Source organism: Phoca vitulina, unplaced genomic scaffold (genome assembly GCF_004348235.1).
Source record: "Phoca vitulina isolate PV1807 unplaced genomic scaffold, GSC_HSeal_1.0 scaffold2, whole genome shotgun sequence".
NCBI lineage: Eukaryota > Metazoa > Chordata > Mammalia > Carnivora > Phocidae > Phoca > Phoca vitulina.
This window is the reverse complement of record NW_022589705.1, coordinates 79,636,652-79,656,762: the sequence shown is the minus strand read 5'-3', so window position 1 is coordinate 79,656,762 and position 20,111 is coordinate 79,636,652. Positions and strand designations below refer to the sequence as shown.

The window sequence follows — 20,111 nt, the reverse complement described above, 5'->3', positions numbered from 1 at the left end:
AGGATTCCTAGGCCCTATGTTAAGTGATATCTGTCTTCCTCATCAAAATGGGAGCTCACCAAAGTTGGACTTGAACTTCCTATTCAGTTACTCATCCAGCACCAGGGACTGTACTAAGATGGGGGTACAGAAATGCACAAGACCTCTTGTAAAGGTGATACACAAAAATCCAATGATTACACAAATAAATATGTGGAAATTCTGTAAAGAAGAGGTACATGATGCCACGAGAAAAATTATCAGGGGCACTTACTCTAGTTGGGAGGGGCAGTCAGCGAAGGTTTCGTGGAGGAAGTAATATTTAAGCTGAAACTTGAAGGATGGATAGCATTTAGCCTGGAGAATTGGCTGAGACTTCCAAGTGGAAGAAATAGAGTGTGCAGAAGTCCTGAGGTAGGAAAAAATTTGGCTTGTTGGAGAGGTAGGGAGGGGGACACAACTCCAAAAAGTAGTCCTCCTCCTTGTCTCAGTTTCTCCCCCTTAGCACCAGAGTACCAGGCCCTTTGGGACAAGGAAGAGTTTTGGCAGCCCTTGTGACCACAGAGCAAAAATTGCCTATCTGGGAGCTCTTGGCTGGCTCAGTTAGTGGAGCATGCGACTCTTGATCTTGGGGTCATGAGTTCAAGCCCCATGTTGGTGTAGAGTTTACTTAAAAAAAAAAATAAAGTAACCTTAAAAAATGGCCTATCTGATGAGTCCTTAGATAGTTGAAAAAGGGGAAAGCCTTGGGGTGGGAGTCTGCTGTGGCTGGTAGAGGGGCTTGGACAGCAGCTGGGAGAGGCAAAGAGAAAGAAGAGGAGGGTGAACTTGGGAATTCTGGCTTTGTTCTTTCTAGGAAAGGGTAAAAGCCTTGCACATAGATGGATGACTCAAGCTGGAGAGTGATGTGAGTGAAGGTCCCTACTCAGCTACTCACAGGCCAAGAGCATCTCCCCAGAATCTAGAGCTTGGGAACCCCAATGTTGTCCCATTCCATTCCCCCTTGGGACTTTTGTTCATTTAACCAGTATTTCCTGAATACCCACTGTGACCCTGGCCCTCTACTGGGTGTAGGGATAGATCAGGTCTGGTCTTCCCAAGGAGGAAACAAGCTCAGATAGAAATAATTATCATAAGGGGTAAAATAGTACCTAGCCTAGTCTTCTCAACTGTAAAATGGGCACACTAATAATAGAATCTATTCCAAAGTGTTGATGCATGAGTAAAGTGCTTATCACAGTGACTGGAACAGAATAATGGTTGGTAGAGAGAGGGCCTGGAACAGAGTAATCGTTGGTAGAGAGAGAATGTTCTGGGAAGGACAGGAGCCCCCAAAAGGAGGATGGCTCTGGGTCTGGGCTGGTCAGGTTAGGGCAAGGGTGTGGGAGGTGCCCCCCTTTCCTGTGCTCCTACAGCAGCCGAGTGATCCTTAAGATAGTCTTTGAGACCCTGCCTACTACATCATCCCATTCTCCCCACACTTGCTCCCTGCTTTCTCCTCTTCCTGACCTCCTTTTAGTTTCTCTGACCACAAGGTCTTTGCTACATGTGGTTCCTTTGTCTACAATGCCCTTTACTTGTTTCTTCACTAAGTTAGCTCCTCCCCAAACTTCACATGCTGACCTCTGGGTTTTCCTGGCCCTACCACAGGAATGCCTTGCCTTGCTTTCCTTCACTTTGTCTTCAGTAGTGTGATCTTAGGATTGATTGGCCACAGGGCTGTAAACCCCAGGAGGTGGGCTCCGCATCTGGGTTTGTTCACTAATGGATGGATTCCCCAATAGTACCCGGCTCTTATATTCGGCACCCAAAAACATCTGTTGAGCAAATGAATAGGGTGCAGGAAAATCAGGGCTGATAATGTTATTTATGGAGCACCTAACTGTGTGCCTGGCACCGAGCTGAGTTCTTTACTCGGGTCATCTTCATCTCCACAACACTCAGAGTGAGGAGGTGCAAGGATCCCCATTTTACAGCCGAGGAAAATGAGGTTGAGAGAGCTTAAGTGACTTGCTCAAGGTCACTCTGTTCCTTAGAGTAGGGGCGAAACGCGGAATTTACATCCAGTTCCTTCTGACTCCAAAGCGGCAAAGGGTGAGGAGGTGACCCCTGGCCGGGGTCGGGGTGCACCCGAGCCCGCGGAGCATCCCTAGGGAGGAGTGGGAAGCTTCCCCGGCCCAGCTCCAAGCCGGTGGTGCAGCGCCCGCCCCTGGTCGCGGGCGCAGACTGGCGGCCTCCTCTGGGCCACGTGGTGCGCGCGGCGGGCGCGTCCGAGGAGCCCGCAGCGGCTCCGGCTCAGAGCGCTCGGGGCCGGGAGAGCGGGCGGCCGCTGGGGTTGGGGGGGGGCGCAGGCGGGGCGGGCGGCCAGGCGCGGAGGGCGGCGCGGGGCCGGCCGGGTGGCCGGGGCGCTGCAGCCCGTGGCGTCGGGGCGGCGGCCTCGGGCCCTCGCGCGTCGCTCGCACCGGGTCTCTGCGCCCAGGGCGCACGGCGGGGAGGGACGCGGCGCTCGCCGCCCAGCCGCCATGGAGCCGGCCCCCTCCGCCGACGCCGCGCTGCAGCCCCCGCTCCTCGCCAACACTTCGGACGCCTTCCCCAGCGCCTTCCCCAGCGAGGGCGCCAATGCGTCGGGGCCGCCGGCCGCCCGCAGCGCCTCGTCCCTCGCCCTGGCTATCGCCATCACCGCGCTCTACTCGGCCGTGTGCGCCGTGGGGCTGCTGGGCAACGTGCTGGTCATGTTCGGCATCGTCCGGTGAGTCCTCCGCGGCCTGTCCCCCCGCTCCCCACCCCGGGTGAGAGTGGGGACCTCGGACCAGGGACCCTGAGCTCGGACCCCGGGCTCCCCGCGCCTCCGCACTTCCTGCAGGGGGAGCCTGGGAACCAGCGAGGAGACCACTTTCATTGAGGGAAGAACGCTGGAGAGGGAGAGAGAGAGAGAGAGAGAGAGAGAGAGAGAGAGAGAGAGAGAGAGTGAGTGTGTGTGTGTGTGTGTGTGTGTGTGAGACTAAATGACATTTGATCGTTTGTTCGCATCCCCTTTCTTCTGCATGAGGCTGTGTGGGATAGTTTGGCCACAGTTAGTGTGTCTGTTACAGTTTGTGAGGGGGTGGTTTTGTGTTGGTGACAGTACAAATGTATTGAGTGTTTGGACCTCTAAAAACCTCCTGGGAGTGGGCTTCTGGGGAGCCGGCTCTCCGTGCGGGTGGGGGGACGGGAGAGCGCTTGGGCGTCTGCACCATGCTGTGGGGACATTTACCAAGTCCCATTTGATGACCATCTCTTGGGGTTCCTGTGTTGGTGTGTGCGTGTCCCACACTGTCAGTGGGTGAGTCTCTCTGTATGAGACTGTGACTGTATGACTGTGTTGTTTCTTGTCAAGTCCCTGAAACCCGCGGGGGACGAGAGCTCCTGGAGTGGGTCTGGAGCCCTGTGTTTGTGCACCTGTGTGTGCGTTTGCTGAGGGAGAGCCCACGGCTCCTGGGTACAGTGGGCAAGGGCTGTGGGCCAGCCAGTCAGTCATCTGCTTCCCTCCTCGGTGGCCATCTGGTCTCAAGCTCTGGAAGTGATTCAGCGAAGCCTCAGCCCCTCACAAATGCCCCGTCTCACTCTCTCCTCTTCTCGAGCAGGCTTTTCTTTCTGCTAGAGGCAGCACTGGTTTGTTTGGGCGGGAGTGGAGTTTGTGCTTTCACCTCAGGAAGCGGAATTCTCTTCTCGGTATCTATGTAGAGGGCTGGGACTTTCTCAGAGAATCTAAAACATCATCAGCTTGCCTGGAAGCAGCCTCCTGACCCAGTTCTGCCAGCTCAGACATGGGCAAGAAGGATCGAAAGGAAACTCCTATCCATATAACGACAAAGATGCCCTTGTATTTACTGATACTTGGAAAAGGGTCATCCGTGCTGGTTGACCAAGGGCACAGCCCCAAACCTCTCTGGGCTGTGGTGCCACCCAGCAGGGCAGAGGGCAGATTGTGGACTCGGAAGTTGGACTCAGATATGAACTGTGGTCTCTGCCCAGTCACTGATGCCCATCACAGTGGGCACCCCAGTCCCCCTGTCCCACCATCTGCTGCATCTGTCTCAGTTTCCCTGTCTGAAGAATAGAGACCCAGTCTCCTCAGGTGGGAGTCTGAAGTCCAGAGTCTGGGATCTCTGCAGGACAGAGTGTCGTGCATTGGAGCATTGGATGGGTGTGTGGGTGTTGAGGGGGCTTTGGCATCTTTGCTCCCCCAGGAAGAGTGGAGGGCACAAGAATTTCCTGTGCTTTCAGTGACTCATTACCAGCTACAGTGGGAAAATTCCCCCAAGCACAGGCAGGATTGATCTTTGCTGTGTGTTTTGTCACTGATTCTCCCCACTTCGTCTTTGAAGGTAGTTCAGGCTTCAGAGTGGGGCCAACCTAAGTATGAATCCCAGCCCTGCCATGAACTGGCTCTGTGACTTGGGTACATAACTGACTCTTTGAGCCTCAGTTTCTTCATCTATAGAATGGGGTAATAATAGAACCATCCTCAACAGGGTTTTTGTGAAGTGACATTGAACAAACATATAAAATGCAGCTGGCCTGGTGCCTGGACCCACCAAATGGAAGCTGTCTGTGTGATGAAGAGGAGGAATTTTCCAGATCCCTTAGAATCTAGTGCCGTTTAAAGAAGGGAGGGTGTTGGGGCGCCTGGGTGGCTCAGTCGTTAAGCGTCTGCCTTCGGCTCAGGTCATGATCCCGGGGTCCTGGGATCGAGCCCCGCATCGGGCTCCCTGCTCGGCGGGAAGCCTGCTTCTCCCTCTCCCACTCCCCCTGCTTGTGTTCCCTCTCTCGCTGTGTCTCTCTGTCAAATAAATAAATAAAATCTTTAAAAAAAAAAAAAAAAGAAGGGAGGGTGAAAGAGGCACTTGTCCTAAGTGGGCCTGAGGATAGCTAAGATTCAGAGTTCCAGGTTCTGCCCATGTACCCTCTCTGGGGAGCTCTAGGTGCTGAAGAGTGGGGAGAGCTGTGTCAGTGTGTTCAGTCCCATTCCCAGCCTCTTCTCCAGGGACTCTGGCTGTTGGGCTGATGAGCACAGCTCCCCCACTCCCAGTGAGCCAGGGGAAGGCCCCTCACTTCTGAGGATCCACTAAGGAATGCTCTGAGCTCAGCTTGCTGGAACTGCTCCCAACCAACCTTCCCCAAATCCCATTATCAAACACATCTTGCAAGCAACATAGCTGGCCCCCAGAGGTTCCCGTGTTGCTAAGACGTTTCCCGGGCCAATCATGTATGTGATAACTGTCTCTCTGGGTCTGAATGATTTAATCCTCACCTACAAGCCTGTGGGATGGGCATTAGAATCCTCAATATGATCACCTCCATTTTGCAGATATGGAATCTGTGGTTCAGAGAGAGGCAGGGTGACTTGTTCTCCAGAGGTCCCACAGCTAGCTCCAGACCTGGAGCTAAAACCCTGGTCTTGTGACTTCAAGTCTAGAACTTTTTCCAGAGCTGCCTGGGGTAGGGGATAGTCAAAGAATTGCATGGGAGGAGGGGGCAGAATTCTGTCCCTCCTCATGTCCTAGGTCATCTGAGAACAATGGAGACAAAAGGATTGTGAACCTACACATTATTTGGCCCAAGTATTTTAGGCTGCCGTCCTGGGGGGAGGGGTAATGATGGGGCTGGCATTGAATTCTTCCCCACTGACAGCGAGGCTAAGGATAGGGCAGCTGCCTGGTGCTCTGCTTCTGCTGGCAAAGTCCCAAGAGCAGTGGAAAGAGGGGAGCCCAGGATGGAGAGAAGCCCCTGATCTACCTGGTTTCCTGGCACCCCATGCAGGACTTGGCACAACCCCATGCAGGACTTGGTGGGTCAGTTGATTGGTTGAATGAATGAATGGTTGAAGGAATGAATTCTGCCTGTCAGTCCTGAGCTCGGACAGTTGGGGGCAGGGGCAGGTTTCCAAGGGAAGATCCAGAGAAACCCTTGGGGTGTGCAAGTGGGGTGGTATGTAATGGCAGAGCTGGGGCTCTGAAGCCAGACATATCTAGGTTTAAATCCTGAGTTCAAAGCCACTTTGTTGCCGTGTGTTTGGGGTAGCGACTTTACCTCTCTGAGGTTTATTTCTTCCCCTGTAAAGTGGGAATAGCAACAGTGTGTCCGGGCCTGTGGTGAGGATTAACAGTGTTGTAGCTGAGCCATTTACCCGCTTTGAGAAAAGGGATTGGCTGTCTGTGAAGGAATGAAAAGAATTAACTCATTCAAGAAAATTCTATGGATACACTGGGCTAGATGCTGAGATACAATGGTGAGGAAAAAAATACACTGTCTCTGACCTCCTGGTGGGAGAACTGACAAACATCAGCTAGTCATCTAACAAACTTGTGTTTGTGCTGCGGGTGATGGAAGAGTAGGTGGGGGCTTTGGGAGCCCACAATGTGTGTGGGGTCTCACCTAGTCAGGGAGTTCAGAGAAGACCTCTGAGAAGCTGAAGGATGAGGAGTGGGTAGCTAACTAAGAGGCTGAGGGAAGAGCCTGACCTGGATGAGGGGCTGAGAAAAAAGAACCTCAGAATCCCACATCATGAAGCACCCTCCATTCCTGCCTCCCTCACACTCTGGCCCTCTCCCTCCTTCACGGACCCACTTGAGAAGCCCACTCATCCTTTTGGATGCCCAAGAGGGGCCTCTGGGAATTGTGCTTTTTAGCAAACAGTCTATGGTTCCCGAGGCTTCTGTGAAGTATGAGCAGGATTTTGGGGACGTCTGGTCCCCAGGCAGAGCATCACCCGTTAGTCCCACAGTGTGAGTTCAGCCAGTGTGGTGACCCTGTGGGTCCTCAGAGCAGAAGCCCGACAGCCCCTCTTTCTGGGTGGGCAGTGCCCTGAGCAGGGTTGGCATCTCAGAGTTCCCATTGGTGGCCCACTGGGTAGGGCAGGGTGTGAAGGGCTTAGCAGACCCCCATCTTTGACAGGTGACCCTGCATATCTTCCCTCTGCATGGCCCAGGGCTTCCTCGTTTGCCTGTCCCAGAATCCAGGCAGGAGAATGGAGTCGATGCTCTTCCACACGGCCTCCTGTCTGTTCCCTAGCCTGCCCTGTCTCCCTGCCTGCAGCTCTCCCCGGTCCTGGTTTCAGCAGGCTCGTACCCTGCTGTGTCTCTGACCAGCTCTCCCTCCCCCACCCTGTCCCCTGCATGTAACCAGCCTTAGGCTGCCTCTTCATGACTATTTCAGGCCCCGCGCTTCTCTGCCCCTTGGTCTCTCCCTTGGCCCCTGTCTCTTCTGACTTCTCCTCAGATCAAGTGTGGCTCTGCTACCTCCTAAGACCTTTAGTGAGTTGGACTGCCACCCTGCACCTCAGTTTCTTCATTTATGAAGTGTGGATCATAGTACCTGACTCAGACACATCTTTGTCCTAAGGACGACAGGCCGACATTGGTAAAGCAGCATGTTTTCCCTCCCATCCCGAGTGCCTGCCGCACAGAGCCGGGAAGGGAGGTTGGGCCGGGGCGCCTGGGCTGGGGCGCCTGGGCTGGGGCGGTGTCATGACAGATGAATGAGGAGTTCTGGCCGTCCCCTTTCGCTACTACCGAGGTGCCAGGAGTTGCTGGGACAGGTGCTCAGGATTGGGAGCTCTGAGTCCCCACCTTGTTTTTTTGGAGGCCCAGAATGAGCCCCTTGCCTTGTGTCTCCCTCCCCTCTCTTACCTGGGTTGGAGTCCGTGGACCCAGGGCCCCCAGGCCAGGTGAGAGCCCAGTGAGGTCTTAATCTCAGCTCGACCATGTCCTAGCGGTGTGGCTTTGGGAAAACAGCTTGCCCTCCCTGAGCCTCGTTTCTACATCTGTAAAATTGGGGTGATCCGGGTAGATTCGGGAGAGGATCAGATGAGCTCATGTGTGTAGAGGCTGGGGCCCAGCACCAAGCACACAGTAGGCCCTCAGCGCGTGCCAGGTGCTGTGATTAACTGCTCCAGGCAGGCAGCTCGGCTCTGGGGCCTCCCTGTTTACGTTTTCCATCTTTGCCCCTTGCCTGCTTCCTGAACTGTCTGCACATCTACTTACCCAACAAGCATTTGCTGATGCCGACCCCTGCCAGCCCATCCAGCCTCGACTCCCATGGCCCAGACCCGCAGCTGAAGCTTCCACATGGCCCCCGGCTTCTCACACCGCCGGGTCCTCCAGCTTCCTGGAGCTGTGGGAGGCCAGGGCAAGCCCCCGACCCAGCGAGAGGAGGTCCTGCCTGTGCTGCCTCGTGAAGGGGCAGGAGCAGTTGGCTACTTGGAGAGGGGCGGAACATTCCTGGCAGAGGGAACAGCGTGAGCAAAGCGAGGTTCCCAGGATCACGGAGAGCTGCGGAGGGCGGGGAATTTCACCCCGGGGCGGAGCTGAGTGAGTGCCAGGGGCCGGGGTGGCTATGAAGGTGGACCCGCCCTCGCAAGTAGGTGTCCTCCTCGGCCTGGTATGGTTGTCAGGAGCGTCCGCTGTGCGCTGAGCTTTGGCTGGACTGCTCTGGTGGGGAGAGGGGCCGGGGATGGAGGAGAGGCCCAGAGACCGGCCGGCACGGTGGTGTCAGGGGCCAGAGGCTGCCCTGGGGCAGGAGTTGCAGGTCTGGGCAGTGGGAGCCAAGGCCGGGCGGGCTCTCGGGGAGCTAAGGTGACTGTACCGGGAAATGAGGGAGCTTTGAGCCACAGGCCATGGGGAAGAGGACTCGGAGCGATCTGTGCAGAATGGTGTTCAAGAGGATGAATTGAGTGTGGGTGGGCATGGGGTGGGACAGAGGGGGAGCGCCTCAATGCGGGGAAACCCAAGAGGCTGGCTTAGGGCAATGGAAGAGAGCTGCGCCACTTTGGATGCGTCAGTGAAACCCTGGCCTCACTTGTCCCCTTTCTAAAATGGAGTGCTGGGGCACCTGGGTGGCTCAGTCGGTTAAGCGTCCGACTCTTGATGTTGGCTCAGGTCACGATCTCAGGGTCATGAGATCGAGCCCCACGTTGGGCTCCGTGCTGGGCGTGGAGCCTGCTTAGGATTCTCTCTGCCTCCCTCTCCCTCTGCCCCTCTCCCCTTCCTTCTCTAAAAACAAAGAAAACCCAATGTCCTTTTTAAAATAAATAAATACGTACATACAGTGGAGTGCTGTGCGACCTTCCAGAAGGCAGGAGGCTGGGCCACATGACCCACCCCACGCCTGAGGCTGAGCAGGGAGAGCAAGCAGCCCCACCTGGTGTCCCCGTGGTACCTCCTGGCCTTGCCCACCGCCTGCTGCTTTCCAGTTCTTGGGTTCATTCCCTGGGGAGTGTGTGTGACTCACAGACACACTGGGGTGAGCCCAGAGTCACCAAGGGCACCAGGCAGCGTCTCCTGAGCCGCCGCTTCTCCATCCCTCACGACGGCCCCGCAATGGTGGCTGTGGACTCTTATGGATAGATGAGGGCGGGAAGGCTCAGAGGGAGCAGCCGCCTCCCACGGTCCAAAAGGTGCAAACTCAGATCTTTCTGACTCCAAACCCACTTCGTGTCCACTCTGCCACGAGACATGTGGAGCGAGAGCTAGTGACATCTAGTTAGAGGAAGGGGGGAGCGGGCAGATTGCAGTCTGCAGACCTCCGAGGCCTCTGCGTGGCTGACAGCAGTTGACAGCCCAGATGTGGGAGCCAGACTGACCTGGGATCAGGCCCAGCCGTGCCATTTACTGAGAGAGCGCGCCTCAGCCATTCACAACCTCTCTGAGCCTCAGTTTTCTCATCTGTGAAATGGGAGTAGCATTAGAGCTCCATAGGGTGGTTTTGAGAAGTTTATGAGGCATGATGTGAAGGAGTTCAGCACAGAAGCAGGCATTTGGCAAGTTTTCAGTGAACATTTTTTTTTTTTAAAGATTTTATTTATTTGACAGAGAGAGAATGAGCACAAGCAGGGGGAAGGGAGGGAGGGAGATAGAGGGAGAAGCAGACTCCCTGCCGAGCAGGGAGCCCAATGCAGGACTTGATTCCAGGACTGCGGGATCATGACCTGAGCCGAAGGCAGATGCTTAACTGACTGAGCCACCCAGGCACCCCTCAGTAAACATTTTCTTTTTTTTTTTAAAGATTTTATTTATTTATTTGACAGAGAGACACAGTGAGAGAGGGAACAGAAGCAGCGGGAGTGGGAGAGGGAGAAGCAGGTTTCCCGTGGAGCAGGGAGCCCGATGCGGGGCTCGATCCCAGGACTCCGGGATCATGACCTGAGCCGAAGGCAGACGCTTAACAACTGAGCCACCCAGGCGCCCCAGTAAACATTTTCTATCATGTTTGTTTCAAAGGCTTGTTTCTCATTCTTTCGATTAGCATTTATTTTTATTTTTTTAAAGATTTTATTTATTGATTTGAGAGAGCATGAGTTGGGGGCCGGTGGGGCGGTGGGGGAGCAGAAGGAGAGGGACAAGCAGACTCCCTGCTGAACAGGGAGCCCAACACCACACGGGGCTCGATTCTAGGACCCTGGGATCATGACCTGAGCTGAAGGCAGACGCTTAACAACTGAGCCACCCAGGCGCCCCATCGATCAGTATTTATTGAGCCCCAGAGGAACTGGAATTATTGGGTAGATGTAGAGGGAAGTTTTATCAGCTCAATATTAAAAATTTTCTTTTGCTGTAAAGGTAACACCGTTATTTCAGAAAATATGGAGAAGTTTAACTAGAGACATACATTACCCATAATCTCACTACAAAGAGAAAAAGCTTTGTCATTTTGGTGTATTTCCTTCTCATCTCTCTCTCTCTTTTTGCCTCTGTGTGTGTGTGTGTCTTAATGATATCAGGATCACAGTATTGGAATAGTGATCATGTTATATATAATACTTTGTAAGCTGCTTTTCACCTGACATTATATCATGAGTGTGTTGTCATGTTATCAAACATTCTTTAAAAACATGATTTTTTGATGGCTGCATTGTATGAATGTGTTCTATTGGGGGGGACTTATGTTATTTTCAATATTATGCCAATCTAAACAATTCATCTGTGGACATTCTTGAACACGTATATTTGTGTACACCTCTTATTATTTATACAAGGAAATTTCTAACAGTCAAAGCTCTCCAGGGGCGCCTGGGTGGTGCAGTTGGTTGGACATCTGACTCCTGGTTTCAGTTCAGGTCGTGATCTCAGGGTTGTGAGATCAGGCCCCGTGTTGGGCTCCGTGCTCAGCACGGAGTCTGCTTAAATTTCTCTCTCCCTCTCCTTTTGCCCTCCCCCCTACTCGTGCTCCCACACATGCTATCTCTCTCTCAAATAAATAAATAAATCTTTAGAAAACTCTCCAAATAGGTATGGGCTGCTGTGTAATGTAGGGAGCTTCCCATCTCTGAAGGTATGCAAGAGGACACTGGAAAACCACTGGGTGGAGGCACAGCACTGGAGATTTGGGTGGAGAAAAGATAAACATGATTGTAGGCTCCCCTCCCCACCACTGAGATTCAGAGATGCTGTGATCTCAGATTCCCCTTTTCCCCTTCCTGGCAGATGATGCCTGTCTGGAAGCTATGCAAAGGGCAAGGCATGATTTCATTAACCTCAGAGTCCTGGGACCTCTAAATCCAATTGGCTACCCAGAACATCATAACATGCACAGGAAGAGGGATAATCGTGGGCTTGAGCAGAAGGCCTGGCTTAAATTAGCAATTTACCATCATGCAGGCTGCAGTGGCCCTATTACCAGCTGGGGGATATGGGGTGGGGTGGGGTGTCTGGGTTGGGTTCTTTTGATTTATAGCTCCCAGAGCAGCTGCAGAAATCAACAGCTTTGTCTCTGGCCAGGGTGGGTGTGTACGGGAAGAATTTTGTCTTCTGTAGCTTTCTGAGTCTTGATAAATTGAAAGAACTCAAACTTCAAAGTCCTGTGAGGTCAAAAAGCCCCATCCAGTGAACAACACAGGGAGAGGCGGAAATGGCCTCACTCTTCTCCCCTGCCGAGGTGACCTTTTCACCAAGGCATAGGGCTGTGAATCGTGGATGAAGATTCTCTTTACTAAACACTCATTTTGGGCCAGGCAGTCTGCTTAGAGAGATATAGATATTATCCCATTTCATCCTCACAGACCCATATGAGGTGAGTTTGTTGCCCTCTTTTATGGGTGAGGAGCCTTGAGGCACAGAGAAGTCCTGTTACATGCTCCAAGTCCCGGAGTCAGATTGAAATCGGGTCACTCTGATCTCAGAGCCCACCCTCTTAGCCATTGCCCTGTCTTTTGCCACCTGTATGTCAAGTTCAGCCCCTCTGATTGAAAAATGAGGGAACCGAGGCCTGGAGAGGTTCAGTGTCTCTTGAGTTAGTGGCCAAGGCAGGACTGGAACTTGCCTTTCCTAACCCCTTGTCCCCCCTTGCTTCTCTTTCCACTCTTTGGATTACCTGGGCTAAGGGAGAGCCAAAGGGTAGCTAGAAATAGTCGTACCCAGGAGCATGGGGAGTGGGTTCTTGTACAGGGCAACCCGGCCTGGGGGCCACTGATGTCTCACGGGCCCAGAGAAGTCCAAGATTCCCGGGGCAGAGCCAGGGATTTGAACCCCGAACGTTGCAGAGAGATGGGGGTTCAAACCCAGGTCAGCTTCTCGCTGGCCTCCAGCCTTGGGCTCATCTCACCTGTAAAATGGGGATGATAGAAAATCACCTACCTCACAGGGTTGTGGCAAACATACATTCCGCAGCCCCTCCTAATACCAGCCACGGTTCTGGGGGCTAGGCATGTAACAGTGATCAAGACACAGTCCCTGCCCTCATGAAGCCAACATTCTAGTGGGGAAAAGATAGACAGTAAACAAGTAGATGTAAGGCCAAGGTTACAGTTGACCATGAGAGAGAGTGCAGTTATATATGGTGACGTCGGGGACGAGGAGACAACCAAGCAGAGGCCTGCCTCTGAGAGGAAGTGTTTTAGGCAGAGGGAATGGTGAAGGTGAAGGTGAAGGTGAAGGTGAAGGGAGATGTATGGCCCTAGCTCAGGGCCTGGCCCGGAACAGGAAGTTGTTGGTGATAATGATGCTTTCTGGCTGGTTTCCCAGCACTCGGGAACCTGGGACAGGATTAAGCTAAGGGAAAAAAACCGCTTCTCCAGGCCAGCCCAGACGCCCCTGCAGGACAGATGGAGATAAACTGTTTCCCTCGGTTACAAAAACTCATGCTCCTGAAGTGCTAGGAAGGGCCCCCCATCTAGTGATTTTCCGTTCCTCCCTGGGGAGCGGTGGGGCAGGGAAGTGGAGCCCAGCCTGTGGCCTGAGGGCTGTTCTGTGGGAGGGGCGGGTAGCCCTAAGACACTTCCTTCACCTGCTCAGGCCCTATCATCCCAGCAAAGCATGGCATATTGACTCCACAGGACTTCACACCAAAAATAGCGCTGCTGACCTTTCTCGAGTGCTGACAGGGTGGTCAGCTCTGTGCCAAGCGCCTTCCACGTATTATCTCATTTAATTCTCCCAACGCTCTGAGGCTGGTAGCACGTTTCTCTCCATTTGACAGATGAGGACACTGAGGCTCAGAGAAGCTAATTCACTTGCCTGGGGCCAGTCAGCCCATGAACCAAGGCCCCCTGACTCCCAGAGCCTGTGTGTGCCAAGAGATTGTGAAGCAGTGGCTGAGAAAGTGGAATTCATGACACCCTTTGATTCCAACTGTGAAAAATGACTTTTTTATAGCAGCCGGGATCAGGAGAGGCCGTGGAGCAGGGTAGACTGAGTTGTAAAGTTATTAAAATAATAAATTGTTAATAAATAAAACAAAAGTGAAACTCTTGTGTGTCAGGCAGAGGGATATGTGATAAGTAAGGCCCAGCATGGCCAAAGGCCTAGAGGGGAGAAACCTGGGTTTTTTGGACTATCTGACTTCGGATCCTCGTTCTGTCCACTCGGTACTCCTAGACAAACACCTCTGCCCTGTGGGTCAGTTTCCTTCTGTGAGCAAAATGGGAGTACATAGGCATCCGCTTCCCACGGTGGGTGTGAGTCAAAGGAGAGAATGGATGTGAGGTGCTCTGCACGGGGCCGGCCTTGCCCATTGTCCTCAAGGAGTATCCCTTGGGGGCTGGGGACAGGTGAGGCAAACTGTATTGTCCCCGTATTACCCACACTGTGGTCACTAAGAATGACAAACTTGCACGCAGTATTTTTACATGGAATTGTGGGACATTTACTTGGCGATGGTAAGGACTCCGAATTATCAAGAATCCATCAAATCCAACTATGGCAAAAATGAGCGTGTACTTTGGCAATATTATAAGGCTTCCTACAGGGGACCTTGCTTGGAAACTCTCAATCTCTACAACGCTTCCCTGGGGGCTGGTGTCTTTGCCCCTTCTCTGGTGCGGAGAGCGTGTGGCTCCCTGGCATCCACCTTAGCCTAGAGCATGGCCTTTCAGGTCTGTATCAGACAGGGTCCTACCAGAAAAAAAGAACCAGAAGGATATATTTCAAGGCATCGGCTTATGCAGTTGTGGGGTCTAGCGAGGCTGGTCGGCTGGAAACTCTCGGGCGACAGCGGATGCGGCAGTCAACTGACAGAATTTCTTCTTCCCCTCAGTTTTGCTCTTAAGGTTGAGCCTCATTACCAAGGATAACTTCCTTAAAGTCAACTGATGGCATATATTAACCACATCTACAAAATACCTTCACAGCAACAACTAGATTGATTGGTGTTTGATTAAATAACTGGATATTGGAGCCCAGCCAGGTTGACGCATAAAACTAATCATCACAGAATCAGACAGAGCCAGGCTTGAGTCCTGGTACTAGAGCTTATAGGCTGTGTGACCTTGGGCAAGTTTCTCTGCCTTTCTGAGCCTCAGTCCTCTCATCTGCCAAATGCGGTGATGATGCTTACTTACCACAGTCATTTGTTGTGAGGATGAAATGCAACGATGTAAATCAAGTGTCTTTGTCCCTGCCTCGCATAGAATGAGGGGAGCTACACACAAGTAGATGGTCATGAATCCGTGTTTTCTAGTTGTAACGTAATTGCTCGTTCCAGTGTTTGCCTTCCCTTTCCAACTGGTCGCTCCTGGAGGGTGGGATCTGTGTCCCATTCATCTTCTATACTATTTCCTAGCTCCATCCCTGACCTGAAGGAAACATCACTATTTCCTAAATATCTAGTTGACACTTCGTTAATGAGGTTCTCTCTGTGGAGTACTTGGGATCTATGATAAAAATCCTCCAACCGCAAGACAAGGGGGAAGATGTGCGGGAGCCTCAGGCCTCTCTTCTCTCTAGAGTAACGCTTTGCTTCTCGGCTTCGTAAATCCCTCCTCCGGGGAGCCTTCTCTAATGCCCCCAGGCCAAGAGACTCCCCCCTCCTCTGTGTTGCCACAGTGTCCTCTGTGTTCCCCATTCACACATAGTTTTTCAAGCACTTGATTGCTCATCTCTCCCTCTCTCTTCAGAGGAGCAGGTGTGTGTGTGGGGGGGCGGGGGTAGCCTTCGCTCACAGCTGGAGCCCCAGCCTTGGGTCTGACATTCAGACAGCAGGTCAGTAGGTGTTTGTAGGAGGGGCATGTCCTATTTCCAGAGACCGTGGGCTGACATGCTACACTTGAGGAACTCTGCTTTCTTGGGGCCTCTGTTGTGTCTGGCTGCCCCATTCCCTGGCCCAGCCACCCTTAAGCCAGAAGCAGAGCCAGGGTGATGGAGAAGAGCTTCTTGCTGGCTTCCATGCGCGGGTTGTGGTTCTTGAGCTGAACGGCACAAGCCTCTGCCCTGTTTATTGCTGAGCGTGACCTGGCCACCCTGGCCCCCACTCATGTTCAACTCAGGGCCCTTTATTTCCATGTTCCAGCCTTTAAACTTCTCCTGTGACATGCCTTGTTATAATTAACCACTTTCCTTCCTCAGGCTGTGCCAAAACTGAGACAGCTAATTAATTTCTGGCGACTTGCCACTCCTGTTAAATGGTGGGCAGGGACAGCTTGTAGCCCTTGCTGCCCAGCGGGCTTGTTTTGCCAGTGGGAAGAGCAACCACCCTTTGTGTACAAATAGAGGGAGCCCCAGCCGGACCTTGGCTGGCTGGCGGGCAGATGCTTTGTTTAAGCTGTTTGTTCCCCACTGTGGGCAGAGCCTCTGTGATCACTGCTCTTGCAGTGCCTTGTCCTCCTCCTTTGTGAAACAAAGGGATTGAGCTCGATGCACAGGGAGAAGAAGACGGGGTAGAGGTTAGGTTCTGGGGTCCGAGGGACCCAAGGCCCAGCCCCGCCACTCCTAGCCGTGGGACTTTTGGTGACTTACTTCTGCCCTCTGAGCCTGGGATTCCTCACCTGTAGAATGAGGCGAAAGCTCACGTCCCGTGCAGACCCGGTGGGATACACACTCGTGGTGCTCAGTTAGCGGCACAGCTAAGTGTAAGTGTAAGTGTAACAGAGTAAGTGCTCGGTAAACACTCTCACCCACCACCTTTCCTTTCAGTGCTCACATTCTGTATTCCTGATGGAAGAGAAAGTCCTTTTGTTGGGAGAATTGGGGAGTGGAGCGATTTGAACAGACCTAGATCGCTTCTGTGTTTGAGGCCACGGCTGGCAAGATGCTTCGCCCCTCTGTATTCGTGTCTTAGGGCTGCCGTCCAAATGACCATGAACTGGGTGGCTTACAACAACAGAAATGTATCCTTCACAGTTCAGGAGGCCAGAAGTGTGAAATCAAGCATGGCAGGCTCCCTGCGAAGGCTCTCGGGAACACTCCTTCCTCGCCTCGCTTCTGGTGGGTGCCAGCAGACCCTAGTGTCCCTTGGGCTTGCAAATGCATCTCTCCAATTGTCGCCCCTGTCTTCCCATGGCCGTGTTCCCTCTGTGTGTGTCTCTGCATTTCCTCTTATAGGGACACCAGTCATCGTGGAGTTAGGGCCCACCCTGATCTAGTATGACCTCATCTTAATTATGTCGGCAAAGACCCTATTTCCAGAAAAGGTCACATCAGAGGTTCCAGGTCGATATGAATTTTGGGGGCACCTATTCAACCCAGTACACTCCCCAAGTCTCACTTCCCTCTTCTGTATAAGGACGATAATAATAGTAGCGATTTCGTAGGGTCGTTGGAGTTAATCTATATGAATGTGAGCTAATCTATGTGAACGCCACGGTAGAATTCAGTAGAGGACGTCAGGCCCGTGTAAGCACTGAGTCAGCATAGCTGCCGAGATAGAGATAGTGAAGATGATGATGGCGACGGGGACGGCTCTATCCGTGGACCTACCCTACATTGGTTAATTGCTGGATGCAGGGACCTAGAATGTAGGCATCTACTAAGAGCCCAGGCCCTCATCAGGAATTCTGAAGCCTTGGACAGGAGCCTGCCCTGTTCCCTTTGGCCTCAACCGCCTTGAGCCCTCATCTGAGATTTTTAGTTCCTAGGAGGACAGCTTGGGGGCGCCTGGGTGGCTCAGTCGCTAAGCATCTGCCTTCAGCTCAGGTCATGATCCCAGGGTCCTGGGATCGAGCCCCTCATTGGGCTCCCTGCTTGGTGGGAAGCCTGCTTCTCCCTCTCCCACTCCCCCTGCTTGTGTTCCCTCTGTCGCTGTGTCTCTGTCAGTAAATAAATAAATAAGTAAATAGAAGGACAGCTTGGTAGAGAAGAAAGAACTTGGCCTCTCAGGAGTCAGGGAACTGACACCTGGTGTCACCTCGTGCAGCTGTCCTTCCCTGTCCGGGCCTCAGTTTCCCAATCTGTAAAGTGGGAGAGGAGGTTGGAACTCAGTGTTACGGGTCAGAGCTTCTTCCAGTGCTCAGGTTCCAGCACAGGGCTCTGGGTCCCACTGCAATGGTGGCAGGTTACCAAAGGCCAGCACAGGAGTCAGGATGGAGCCGGGGACTGCCAGGATGGCTGAAGCAGGTGTCATTCTGGGCCCTTTTTCCTCCTCTGGACAAGAGAAGCCACTCTGATATGAGCAGCGTGCTAGGGACATCATAGGCAGGAGTTCATTTTGTTCTTGCCACACCGTCATGTGGTAGGATCTTTATACCCAGTTCACAGAGGAGCAGACTGAGGCTTGGGAGAAGTTAGAACTTGCCCAAGTTTGTACAGTTGGTTAGAGACAGGGCTGGGGCTTAAATCTGGGTGTATCTGGTGCCAAAGGCCATGCCTCTGTCTGGGCTGCACCTTTACTGTGCTAGTTTCCTAGGGCTGCCCTAACACATTAGCGTGAACTTAATGTCACAGAGATGTATTCTGTCACAGTTCTGGAGGCCAGAAGTCCACAGAGTGTCTGCAGGGCCATGCTCCCTCTGCAGGTGCGTGGGCAGAGGCCGTCCTTGACTCCTCCAGCTTCTGGCAGCTCCGCGTAGCTGCGCCCCTCCAGTCTGTGCCTCTGTCTTCACCTGGTCAGCTCCTTGTCTCCTCCTCTGCCTGTGTGTCTTTTACAAGGACCCCTGTCCCTGGTGTTAGAGCCCACCCAGACAATCCAGGATGGTCTCATCTTAAAATCCTTAACTTAAACACGTCTGCAAAGACCCTTTTCCCAAGTAAAGTCAGTACATACAGGCACTAGGGGTTGGGACGTGGACTTGTCCTTCTCAGGGCCACCATCCAACCCACCACGGTTATGAAAGACTTGGTGGTGATGGTATCTGCCAAATCCCTGGCCCGCAGTGTAGATGTGCAGGGGGGCAGGGAATTTCTGGAGCAGTTTAGAAGGAGAAGATGAACACAGTTGTGAGCTGAGGAGGCCAGCTTGGGGACTTGTGTGACAGGGGGGTGCAGTTTAATCTGGTATTTGCACCGGCAGTCAGTGGTGAGCTCGGAAACACTGAAGAGCGCATCTGGATGTGGGCAGATGGGGCCAGCCATGGGACACAAACCTGGACACCTGTCCACAGGGGCCGGCCCTGCTGGCTGGGGCATATGTCCACGTGAAAGGATTTGAGGTTCTAGCTCCCACAGAAGATGGCGTTGGCCTCTCTTATTTGCCTGGGGAGATGGGAGAAGGCCAGGCCTGAGCACTTTCTGTGTGCCTACCACATAGTTGACCTGCATCATCTTTGGCCCTCCATTAACCCAAGAGGGTGGTATCCTCTGTCCTCAGATGATCACACCCATGAGTGTGCCAGAACAACCCAAGATGAGGGCGCCGAGGAATGGCCACATGGTGCTGAGCAGGCAGCTAACCCAAGCAGCCATAATGGCCAAAGTGCACTGAGCACTTCCTTGTATTCACTCTGGTCTCAGCACAGCTGGATGAGGCATGCGTGGACTTTAACCCCTGCCATTTTCCAACATGTGGAAGGCAGAAGGGTTAGTTTTAGACTGTGATTCCGTGAGCAGAACCAGGGAAAATTGTGCCAGCTGAGAAAGAGGCAGCCCTTGGCTCGAAAAAAGAGAGAGAACTTCCTTAATCTGCATGTGGTCCCAATAACAGGGTGGATTGTGCCTGCAGGTGGTGGTGAGTCCCCCGTCTCTGGACATACTCAAGCAGAAACTGCATAGCCATTTGTTTGGAGGGCCTTAGAGGGAATGCCCTCACTGTGAAGTTGCATTCTAGCTCTGAGATTCCAGGAATTTTTCCCCAGGAGATCAACAGATATCTGTGTGCACAAAGGTGTTTATCACAGTGTTATTTATAATAGCGAAAAAGTGGAAACAACCTACATATCTTTCAATAGGGGATTTGTTAAGTAATTTCATGCAGGAGCTTCAGTGTCCACAAGTGAGACTAGATCTGGCCTGCGGTCTGTTGTTGTGTGGTCCTTGAGCTATAAATAGTTTTTGTACTTTGAAAGGGTTGTAAAAGAGAAAACAAGAATGTGCAACAGAGATCCTCTGTGGCCTGAAAGCCTAAAATATTTACCCTCTGGCCCTTTACAGAAAAAGCCTGTTGACCTCTGGATTAGAAGCACAGGCAGTCACCAAAAATTATATCAATTTGTATCTATGGACATAGAGAGATGGTCACAGCATAGTTTTGAGAGAAAGAAACAGGTTATATAACAGTATTAAAGCAAGATCCCGTTTATATAAAACAGGGTATGAGTGTATGTTATCTGTAACAGTGGTCTGGAATATTAATAGTGGTTTTAAATTTTCTTTATTAAATGATTCTATGTTGTTTGAACATTTCATAGTGAGCAGCTATTATTTTTGAGATCTCAAAAAGGGTTTGGAACCAAGTTAATTCGAAATACGCCAGCAATCCATGCTGTTTGGAACCAAATGAGTTTTGATCGACCC

General features: G+C 52.5%; 1 protein-coding gene across 1 annotated transcript in view; it reads left to right on the top strand.

The window, feature by feature from the left end:
* The first annotated feature begins 2,485 nt into the window (after positions 1-2,485).
* OPRD1 (opioid receptor delta 1) overlaps positions 2,486-20,111 on the top strand; it is a 32,447-nt gene continuing 14,821 nt past the window's right edge. Inside the window, exon 1 of the mRNA XM_032389797.1 lies at positions 2,486-2,728. Within this exon, the coding sequence (XP_032245688.1) occupies positions 2,502-2,728 (227 nt within the window). The 5' untranslated portion in view covers positions 2,486-2,501. The remainder of the gene's footprint in view (positions 2,729-20,111) is intronic.